Source organism: Austrofundulus limnaeus, unplaced genomic scaffold (assembly GCF_001266775.1).
Source record: "Austrofundulus limnaeus strain Quisiro unplaced genomic scaffold, Austrofundulus_limnaeus-1.0 Scaffold106, whole genome shotgun sequence".
In the NCBI taxonomy this organism is placed as follows: Eukaryota; Metazoa; Chordata; class Actinopteri; order Cyprinodontiformes; family Rivulidae; genus Austrofundulus; species Austrofundulus limnaeus.
The window spans coordinates 220,306-231,642 of NW_013952508.1; the positions used below are offsets into that span (position 1 = coordinate 220,306).

Below are 11,337 nucleotides of genomic sequence, written 5' to 3' on the forward strand. Positions count from 1 at the left end.
ATATTTATGTTTGTGGTTGTAATGTGACAAAATATGGAAAAGTTCAAGGGGTATGAATACTTTTGCAAACCACTGTATGTCCCATGCCTTGAGTCTAAACATGTATTCAGGGATCTTTTCTTGGGACCAGATAGGTCCATATCTATTTGGATGGAGTTGAAACGCCTTTTTAACGAGTGAAATGCTCAATTGGGTCAGGTGACTGACTTAGCCATTCAATAAAATTCCACTACTTTGCTTTAATAAACTCTTGGGTTGTTTAGGCTTTATTTTTTGGGCCATTGGCACTGGCATAGCATTAGGATTGTGAAATGCCGACCAATCAGTTTGGCTGCATTTGGCTGGATTTGAGCACACAGTATGTCTCTGAAGATACTAGTGACCCAGTGCCATGGGCAGCCATGCATGCCCAAGCCATCACACTGCGTTCACCGTGTTTCACAGCTGATCATGAGCTGTACCACACCGTCACCATACGTTTTTCTTGCCGTCATTCTGCAAGAGGTTTATCTTGGTTTCATCTGTCCCAAGAATGTTCTTCCAGAACTGTGCTGGCTTTATAGCAAAGCCTAGCCTTTTTATTCTTGAGGATCATGAGTGGCTTGCAGCGTGCAATGAACCCTCTTTATTTACTTTCATGCAGTTTTCTCTTTATTGTAGTTTTGTATTTATTTAGATTTCTGTCATTTTGAACGTGACTAGGTCATCGGGGGGGGGGGGGGGGCTACGCATTTGGTTGTTTTCTGTTGCAGCCTTGTTAAAGTCTCCCAGTCTAATCACTTTGTCTTAGATTTAATTCCAAGCAGTCTCACAGCCTTTTTAGCTTTGATGAATACTTTCAAAGATGTCAATGTTCAGTTGTTTTATCTTATTTTTTAAAATTGGATTTTAAGCTTATTGACCGTCCTTGAAGCTGAGCCTTTGCTGCTGCTGGAAACAGCCAGGTTTAAACACTCCACCCATTCTGATATGGTTCAGCGACTGGGTCGAGCTCTAATCAATGAGAACTTCTAAAAGATCCTTATTGTGCCCTTCAGGGTCAGAGCTGTATGTATTAATAGTTGGTTCATCAGTACAAAACAGGACTATAATATGAGTTGTTTAAATGTCATCATATAATTATATTAAGAGCACTTCTCAGAAAGCACTGCTTTCCTTCAACAGCTACATCATAAGTGGTATTCTCGGCCATTTTCTAACACTTGGGATGAGAATCTAAGCCTGACTTGGTAACAAGGGTTTGACATGAGGACATTTTCCAGCAGACCTCTTGACAGAAACAAGTTGTCCTCCAAAATATATGGTTGTCCGCAACCTTTTTAATGGTGAAATAGGCAAAAAAAAAAAAAAAAATCTCAAGAAAAATGTACTTTAACCCTCTAGTACTGTTACCATCAGCCTATTTTAGCCTAAGTACAATGAGACACATTCAATTGGTTAATGAAAATGTAAAGCAATAACAACATGATGCACATTGTTTTATTTTCCTACCTTTTTCATCTCATGTGAATGCCTCACACAGCCTCATTTTACATAAATGTGCATTTTCACTCATTTTCACCCAAATGATTGCATAAAAAACTATGAATCATATTCAGTGGTTAGTAAATATTTTTAAAGTCTTTAAATAATATGTTATTAAATATGTAGGAAATTACAAAAAAAACACATGTTGAGGCAAAATTGTACCAAAACAGAATATCATAAGATGATATACAAAGTTGAACAAACTGTAAAAATGATTACATCGTTTATTTTTATTTTGTTCATATTTGTGTTTTATGATTGTGGAGCAACAGCAACAGATGGATATGGAAATGTCTTTTTATCAAATTGGAAACGTGCAATGCATGGAAAATAAATCTGTTTGTGTTTGGTTCAAGAAATTGATGATTAAAATAAATATATATTCTTATCATATGGTGCAATGTTGCCTCGAGGCAACAAACTTTAATCAAATCAAAAAATAAAATAAATGAGTGGGTTGAATAAATAAAGGGTCTTGACACCTTAAACACTCGTATGTTGGAAATAATTGTCCCAGCTCTGTTCTCTTGCTTGTGTAGTGGAAARGTGGACCATCATTGCACCACTGTGATCAGCATGCTTCCGTCTAAGACGTTTTTAAAACTGATYTAAAAAGGATGCCGTGTAGCGGGAAATGTTTCACAACTTGTTGCAGTTTTCACCCTGCAGTTTAGGACCACCCTGCTGTGTGTAATATTTAACCTGAACATGAGTAATTCATGCTTTAGTCAAGTATTTATGGAACCAGTTGGAAAACCCTGACATTTAAACCTTCTTACTTTCTTTCTTTTTTTCTTTTCCTACCCAGTGGATCTGCTCATGTTGATGTTGGGTTTTAACTCCTGCGAAGCGCTTCAGTTTTTCCTGATTCATCTCCATTTGATAACTTTACCTGACCTCATCAACCAAATCACCCTCCTGCTTTTAAGAGTCTTTGAAACCTGCTGTGAAGAAGTCAGGAAACTTTAGCTGTTTGATTTGAGCAGCAGGATTCTTGCCTTTTTTTTCCAGTTTAGTGGGTGAAGCCGAGGTTTCAGGTTGTCTTGTACAACCACAGTGAGGTTCTGTGACCTGAGCTTTCCACAAGGTTTAACTGTTGGTGTGTTGCTCCTTGTTTTTGCACATTATTGATKAAAATGACCTTTGTATAGTTGTCAAAGTGCATTCAGATTAAAAACCAAATGCGTTTCGACAGCCACCTTTTTGATATTCTTGTATCAAATAGTTGTAGATAGTTTTTGGTCAAACCTCAAAAATTGCGAGATCTTACACAGACTGTTAATGCCTAAAGTATGTATTGAGGAAGACACTCAGCTACTGCCACACTAAAATTTAGCTCTATAGTTGTGAAACTGACTGAATTCAAGACATTTTTGTGTTTGCTAAGAATYATTAGCTGTGGCTGCCATCTTAAGTCACAGAAACTTGTTTACACTAGATGTGCTTTAAAAAAATACAAAGTAAATAATTACGATACGAAAGCAGACCGTGTTCTCGCATGTGTGCTGAGGACCTGATGAGCAAACCCTGATCGACGACCAGGGGTATGAATGTAACACAGAAAGCAGATGCTAAGGCTGTATCTGATGTAATCTCCCCCCCGCTGCGTTGGATTGATTCTGCTATTCCATTGCCGGGTGGGCGAGCAGCCCTGCCAGGCGAGCCACGGCTGGAAATGGAGCGTGGTTCCGCCGCGGCGTAGGGGGGCGAGCCCACAGGAGCTGTCACACTTTGGTGTTARGTAGGTTAAAGCTGTTCACAGAAGCAACACACACAGGAGCTCCTTCACACAAAGACGTCAACATTCAAGAACAATATACTACGGTTTGGCTGAAACATGGATGCATTATGATGAATTTTAATGAAGCTTTCTTGTGTGTCTGATCAGAAACTGGCTCAGCCATTTCCGCCTCTTGTATCGGGTTGGGAAACTCGCTCACGCCACCTGCAGGCCAGGCGGGCAAYCCTGTCCCAGGTTATAATGGTAAGYTAAAAAGATGCTGAATAATTTTTAAATGTTTTCAATTAATGTAACTGTRATCGTATTTTCAATTTGACTAATAACTGCATGTCCTTTTTTTGTTTTTCTTTAGTCACAGTGATCAACGACGACATGCAGGAGGTAAAACCCAGAACTCTTGGAAATATTGTGGTCAGGTAAGCAGACACGGGAAATGATTCGGGAATCTGTTGATYGGYGGGGGYAAATGTAGCCGGGAGGACTTTTGATGAAAGCTGCTCCAAAGCTCCCCTCCAGTCTGCGATCTGTCTGTTATCACTCCCCAGCTCCACTTCCCWGTTCTTTCTAAATGCTAGTAATGACTCGGTGCTGAGGGGAGGTGGGGGGATTTCCAATCTACAGTGTATGGAGGAAGCTGCTACAGACAGGAACAGCTGTGTTTTGTTCTTWCCTCGTTTTGGAATCAAGTCTGTATGAGTCCTTCTAGTTCATTCGAAAAAATGTTGTCTTCTTTGCCAAGTTGTTCCAAAATATGCAGATTGAGATCAGAGGCAACAGAACTTGTTGGAATGGTGCCTTGATTTTATTTAAAGGGGACACATCAGGCAAAATCCACGTTTTTAGCCGTTRAGTGCATTTTGTGTACTAATCTCTAGGAGTGCAGGAAATATGAATTCAGTGGGGTGTGAAGCATCTCGTTTGGATTTAAAGAGACAGCCTCACAGCGAGTTGATCTGAGACACGTCAGAAAAGGGGTGGGGCTTGTGGAGTTACAATAAGAAGGAGTTCAGACCAAAGTATTGCAGTTCTACTTTATAATGACCCCAASTGAAGGATTTAATGTGAAAAAGAAGGATTTAAAGGGGACCTATTATGCAAAATTCACTTTTTAAAGTTTTTTTTTACTCAACATTGGGTACGTACTTCTTTAAAAAACAGTCCTAGGACCAAAAAAATGCACCCAGGGGCATATTTACTGTAAGTAAATGTATTTTTTATGTATATTAACGACAAGTTTTATACTTGCGTCATTTTGTGATGTCACAAGCTGTACGACAACCCACCGGAACCTGCGTTCAGCCCCTCACCCAGGTGAAGCTCCACCTCCTCACAATAAAACGCCGTCACGGTTGTTGTTGTGCAATGCGCAGCTCATTTCATAACAAGCCTCCAACAGGGCAATGGGTAGAGTGTTGGGCCAGAGAGTGGGAAACTAGGGTTTGTTCTGAGATATTTTGACTGCTGCTGCTCCCTGCTCTGGTAACAGCATGCAGAGTGAGCGCAGAGCAGAGGAGGGGGAGAAAAAGAAGAAGCTGCGACCACGACTCTGCCTCTGGGTCTCACTCAGGGTATACAGTTGTTCAACGGAGCTTCTGCTATCATTAGCCATGCTAACGTAAATGCTGGCTTTGGAGGGCGGAGTTAATGTCAACAGATTTTTGGAGGGCYTTACCAACAGAGCTCATTAACATAAACAGCTCTTCTGAACTGAAGTCAGAGCAGGCAGAACTAGAAAATGGGAAATTTTATAATCTGAGAATTATGTTGTGCATTAAATTGAATGAACATGGTCTGGATAGCCCACAGACATACCATAAACATTTCTAGGACCCATAAWTGGTCTCCTTTAACAGCAGATGTCTCCTTTAAAGCTGCAAAACWATAAGCAAAAGTCAATTTTTAATAAAATACACAATGAAGAAATCTTACAGTGCTCACATTGAGTGGTTGGGACAGTGTTAAAGGTCCTGAATCCCTTTCAGTAGTTAGAAAATGAAAGGATAGTAAAAATGTGCTTCTTTAGTTTAAAGCTGCTAAGAAATGGTTGCAACAGGTTTTAACTAGAAAGTAATAACACTACATGATTCAACATTGTTGTTTCCTGTTATTTATGGAAAGCTTTAAACTTGTCCAACACTGCCCCCTAACCATTCTTCACTGCATTACGTCCACATTGTCAGCTTTATGTTGATGTATGTTCATGAGCAGCTTAAATAAAAAGGCACTGTGCATTTAATGCACTTGTTTTTTTTTTTTTCATAGGAAAAACTATTTCTTGTTTTTTGATATTCTGTCATCAGTAGAGCTTTTCTTTTAAAAACTTAATACAAATTTGTCATTTTCCCTCTCCTCAAGACTACCTTTACCACCTGGTGCAGCATTGTCTCTGTGGCAAAACCAGGATCTATATAAAGAGCTCTACTTCACCAAGTTTCCAGTAAGTCGGTTTAACTTCCTCACAAAACAATTTGATTTAATAAAAGCTAARATTTTCACATTGTTATAAAATGTGTAGGATCATTTTTGCTTCCCACTGGAACAGGGGCAATTTGTGGGAAAAGGCGGACCTCTAGTGTTTAAATCTGAATATTGCAGAACTGCTTTTTCACATTCTAATTTAGTTTCCTCAAAGAAATCTGATCTGCATCATTGTGCTCTTTCCTTTATTACAGGGGTATTACGACACCATGGACGCAGGGTTTCTGGATGACGAGGGTTTCCTCTACATCATGTCCCGGTCTGATGATGTCATCAACGTGGCAGGGCACAGGCTGTCTGCTGGCGCTTTAGAGGAAGTAGGAGAAGAACTCACAGGCGATGTGACCCAAAGGTTTTTTTTCTTTGTTGTGGCAAACCTAAAGCCTGTTTGTGTGTCTTCCAGTCGGTGCTGCTGCACTCTGCAGTGGGGGACTGCGCCGTGGTGGGTCTGGAGGACAAACTGAAGGGTCACGTTCCTCTGGCGCTGTGTGTGCTTAAGAACGGTGAGGAGTAAAAGTGAAAACACACCCGATGGAACCGAAACTCSCTCTCCTCGGCTGAAGGATAAGATCTGCCCGTTTGCGTCGTTATGTTTCAGGTGTGGAGYAGACGAAAGAGGAAATCACAAAGGAGATCGTCAAGCTTGTGAGAGACACAGTTGGACCAGTGGCCGCCTTTAAGAATGTGCTTTTTGTTCATGGATTACCAAAAACACGTTCTGGCAAGATTCCTCGCTCTTCTTTGGCCAATCTAGTCAATGGCAAACCTTACAAGGTAGAATGAAACTCTGGAACAGTTTAAGTTAAGCATCATGTATCTTTAATGGTCCTGCTCTCATTAGTCATTGACTTAATTATGTTGAAGTTCACATAGATAAATGAGTTAAAGAGGTGAGTATATCTCAATATATAATTCTAGTATAACTAAGTATAGTTGAAATTCTGGATTTTACTAGCCTGGCCTTTGCCTTCCTACACAGTTCCATTCAATTCTAGTTTCCCTTCACTGCTCCATCTGGGACTTCTCTCAAAGAATTTCTTTGAGAGCATTTTGTTCGGGCCAATCAGCAAACAGAACGTCAATTTTCTGCGCAGTGTCTGCTTGTAGTTTATTTTACCTGGGCCAATCAGAGAACAGAACGTCAATTTTCTGCGCAGTGTCTGCTTGTAGTTTATTTTACCTGGGCCAATCAGCAAACAGAAGGCGGAGTTTGAATGACGTCGATTTTCTGCAAAGTATCTGCTAGTTAGTTTAGCATACGGCAGTGGAGAAGTGAATGAAGCCAGTCCGTGTTGATAAGGCTTCCAAATTAAATTAAATCTGTCTGACAAAGCAGCAGCTCTCATTTACAGTCGTCTCGTTCAGCTCGGTACTTCTCTCAGTAGGGTTGTTTATAGCGCACGCAATTTCCGGTTAGCTTCTTAGCTTAGCCTCCTTCACAGCCAACCGATCCAGTCATTTTAAACTTCAGCAGAAGCCACGCCTCCAGCAAGAATCACTTCTCCATAGCTGAGACTCCAGACCCTCGTATGAAGCAAAGTGAAGTACAAGGGTCTGGTTTTTACCAGGCTAGGGTTTTACCAAAAGTTGGTGGAAACTTTAATTTAATACTTGCAGCAAACTAAATAAAACATTCTTAATGCTTCTCTTCACAGATCACTCCAACAATCGAAGACCCAGATGTGTTCAAAGACATTGAGAAGCAAGTAGAAAAGGTTCTGAAACGCCATGCAGCCTGAACCTGCAGGGAGCAGCTGGTCCTTTTGATAAGAGGAGTCTAAAGTTTCACAGAACTTTGTTGATAAGACGTCTAGGCTTTAAAACACTACAGAATGTGTACATCTTAAAGTGCCTATGTCATCAAATTTTTGTAACAATTATTAATGCATTTTTGGAAAGAAAACATTGATAATATGTTGCAAATGAAATTTCACACCATTGAGCTGAACGCTTATAGAGATATTCACATGTGAAGTAACAGGAAGTGATGTCAGAGGGGAATGTCTGCATGTGAACAGAGCTTTAATGGTGACGACACAGGCTGAAGAGAAAATTCTCTTTCTTTAGATTATTTTGAGTCCCTTTCAGAAAGAGACAAGTCATAGTTCAAATAGTGGTTCCATAAACAAAAAAACAGGGTTCCCCTTTGATGTCACTTCCTGTTTCACTTTGGCTGAGTCAAGTTCAAAAGAAAACATGCCAGTTATGTGACCAAATGGGTAAAAACTTGTGTATTATCACTAGTTTGTGAAATTTAAGGATACGTATGTCACAGGCACTTTAAGATAGTAAAAGACAGTAAAAAGTCGCTTGTTGTATTTTAATCAAATTTTAAAAAATGTTTAAATGAACTGCATTAACTAGATACAGAATATAAGTTTGACCACATTAATGTAGGGATTACTAGAACTAGTCATCTTATTTTAAAATATTGCACATCGTCTAACACAGTTTAGACAAATGTTTACCTGTCCATGGTTCAACAGTTATCTATTAACTTAGCTTGACTGATTTTTTATGTTAGCAACCATTATTAAACAAAATGAATCTTGAATGAAAACTAAATTCACTGACAGTTTTTATTGACAATGAAAACGTGTTTGCTCACCACTTTGTTTTGACCAAAGTACAAGAAGTAATAAATTAAAAAAATGGAAACAAAATGATTCCTCTTTCGTGCAAATTGAAGATGTAAAAAAAGAAGAAGAAAAAAAAAGGAGTGTAAGACAGATATCAGAGCTGTACTGTAGGTAACCCTGAAAACTGAAACAAAACGAAACAAAAAAGTTCACTTTTACATTGAATATAAGTCACAGCAAGCAACAGGTTTTTTATGTCATTAAATCACCTCACTTCAACATGGTCATATACACTCTACACACAATGAGCTAAAGCAGTCCGTCCAGTTTCTTCTGCTAACATGGGTGTCTGAAAGGTGGGGGGGAGAAGGCCAGCTCGGCTGTGCTAACGTGTCGCCTAACAAAAACATACAGTACAAGTGACGGGGTCCACAGACGGTGTACTGCTTCTGTAACGCTCTGAGAGAAACGTTGTGTGCAACTTCAGAGGAACTGTCTCTCGTTTCGTCCTTGGCTACTAAAAGTCTGAGTTGATGCGGTTGTATGAAAGTGCTTGTCTCGTTCCAGTGTTGATCCTCCAAAAAAAAAACGCTCCTCCGTTTTTTTTTTTGTTTGTTTTTTTTTTGACGGCGAGTTTGTAAGAAAAGTTAGATTGTGGGTGGCAGAAGGAGCCACCCGAGGGCAGGGTTTTCACATAACAGCCAGAGTTTCTTCCTCAGCACAGATTCATTGTCATAATTATCATCAGCACGATGAAAAAATAAAACCATATGTACAAAATGATCCAGAGGAACAAGGAAATATGGAGACTTTAAAGAGCAGCATATATTATTCTATGGTCCACTAAATAAGGTGGCAAGGACATTTTTTGTTTTGTTTTGTTTTTGCACAAACTCTGAATATCTTTTTTTTATACATAGATGTTTGTGTATATAATAAAAATGGCATATTTATATTATTTTACAGATAGCCTACACATTGTCCTGTAGAAGAATTGCACAGTACATTATGCTCTGAGTTACTTTACATGTAAAAGGTGAGAACGAGGCAGCCTGCAGGACAGTTTAGCACCGGCGCCTGGTGCCCACGTTAACAGGGAGGAAAGCAGAGCTTCTTGGCAGTGCGTGTCATCAGGTTGGTTTTTGTTCCCCAGCAGATGGGCCCGTCCAGCGTCTCCATTCAGAACTGTAGCTGAGGGGGCAGATAGAGGTGTTTAATATGTTTCTAAATGCTTTTAGCCGCAGCGGCATTCTTTGACAGACAATCGACACTCAAGTTAGTTATACAGTATAAAACTAGGTGCCTTTAATGAAAAAAGGTGTATATCTTTGTGTCGAATGAAGCAATTTGGAGGCTGACAGGTTATCTAGTTGAGATCAAATTAATGTGAGAACACTTCAAAACGTCTGCTCGTCTCATTTGGATCCAGCTGGGAGTTGTGTAATACTATTAACCTTCAAGTATTAGCATTATAGCAACTATAGCTCTGCACCTGAAATGTTTAGGTACAGCTAACGACAAGTAGCTTATGCTGAGATGTTGCTGTGAAAAGCATATAGAAATAATTGACACCCTGAAAATACTTGATGATTTTCTGGTTTTTGGGACATTGATTAAGCTAAATAGGAGGATTTATTTTGACCAAAATGGCAGGATGTTAAGAACATTTGAGTTTAGGACCAAAGCTCTTCAGATGTTTTAGTTTTCACCTCAATCCAAGCATTGTATTATGTTCTCTGTATTTGCAACTGCTTGCATCAGTTGGGGGAAAAAATACCGTCAGTTGAAACTAAGGAACCATATTTCAACCCAATGCACTCTGTGGTCCTTGCAGACGTACTAGAACAAATAGGTAATGAATGCAACCGGCTAAAAGGTTTTTGGAAAACAAAAGTGAGAAATTACATCTATGTTTACTCTATAATTGCCTTTAGGGTAATTAACAGCAGTTAAAGACATTGGTTACCGGTACATTGAAAACTGGAAGAAACGTCTAGTAATTGTGAATGGGATGTGTAGCAAAAATTAGTAGGTAATTTGACATTTTTTTCTATTTTTCCCCACAAGAGTCTATATACTGTCATAGATCTTACTGTATATTTCAGGTTTTTAATGTTAGCTACATAGAGCTGAAAATGTTCTTCAGTATGATGCCTTTTAAAGTGAAGAATAACTGTCCTATGTTAGAATGTGACTTCAACTGAAAGGAGGGGCCAATAGTAAATGATTTGAAATGATGTCACCAAGTGTACTAAAATATCTGTGTTTGCTCTGTTGAAATGAAATTCAGTTTTTATTAATGAGTTATTCTGGTGCTGTCCTGTTGAACATGATCAGTTAGAATAATCACTGCTATAACCATTTACTACTTTCATATGCTTGTGTAGATCAGAGTGTCCAATCCTGGTCTGCCCTGCATGTTTTGCTTGTTCCCTGCTCCAACAGGCCTGATTCAGTGATTGGTCTGCGGTCATTCATTCAAATCAGGTGTTGGAGCACAGAAACCTTTTCAAACTCACAGGGTGGTGGCCCTCAAGGACCAAGTTTTGGACACCCCTGGTGTGAAAACCGACGAGTTTAAAACATTTCACCTCATTTGAAAAGTTTTAGACCTGTTCATGGATTGAGACGATTACAAAGTGCTGACCCACACAGCATTTAATGGTTTTTGACAGAACTCAGGATGGACAGGAGTGCTGCAAGTCCTAATGCAGTGGTGGGCAGGGCTAACTAAAACTTTAGCTTTATTAACCCCTTAACAGTTTTTGTTTCACTGGTGGGCAAAAACAGTGTGGTTTCTGCCTTTAAATGTTTCCAGATGCTACTGGGGGGCTTTTATTTTGAAAACTAGTGTGTGAGACAATTTCCTCCAGTTCTTACCTTTAGTTTGACACCCTTACAAAAATAAAATAAAATGTCAAAAGACAAGTAATTTCAGGGGCAACCATTAAGGGGTTAACACCTAAACATCTACACCATATTTCTTAGTTCTAAAGTGGGGCGCCAGCGGCC

The 11,337-nt window shown here is 39.4% G+C and overlaps 2 protein-coding genes across 2 annotated transcripts in view; one reads left to right on the forward strand and one right to left on the reverse strand.

Annotated features, from left to right (window-relative positions):
* The window catches only part of acss3 (acyl-CoA synthetase short chain family member 3), a 37,508-nt gene extending 29,062 nt beyond the window's left edge, over positions 1-8,446 (forward strand). Inside the window, exons 10-16 of the mRNA XM_014013790.1 lie at positions 3,416-3,511; positions 3,621-3,684; positions 5,624-5,705; positions 5,941-6,063; positions 6,150-6,249; positions 6,345-6,520; positions 7,402-8,446. Coding sequence (XP_013869244.1) covers positions 3,416-3,511; positions 3,621-3,684; positions 5,624-5,705; positions 5,941-6,063; positions 6,150-6,249; positions 6,345-6,520; positions 7,402-7,485 — 725 coding nt within the window. The 3' untranslated portion in view covers positions 7,486-8,446. The remainder of the gene's footprint in view (positions 1-3,415; positions 3,512-3,620; positions 3,685-5,623; positions 5,706-5,940; positions 6,064-6,149; positions 6,250-6,344; positions 6,521-7,401) is intronic.
* Positions 8,308-11,337, reverse strand: part of ppfia2 (PTPRF interacting protein alpha 2) — a gene marked incomplete at its 5' end in the record, with an annotated part of 144,693 nt that continues 141,663 nt past the window's right edge. The window contains 1 exon segment of the mRNA XM_014013789.1: positions 8,308-9,516. Within this exon segment, the coding sequence (XP_013869243.1) occupies positions 9,505-9,516 (12 nt within the window).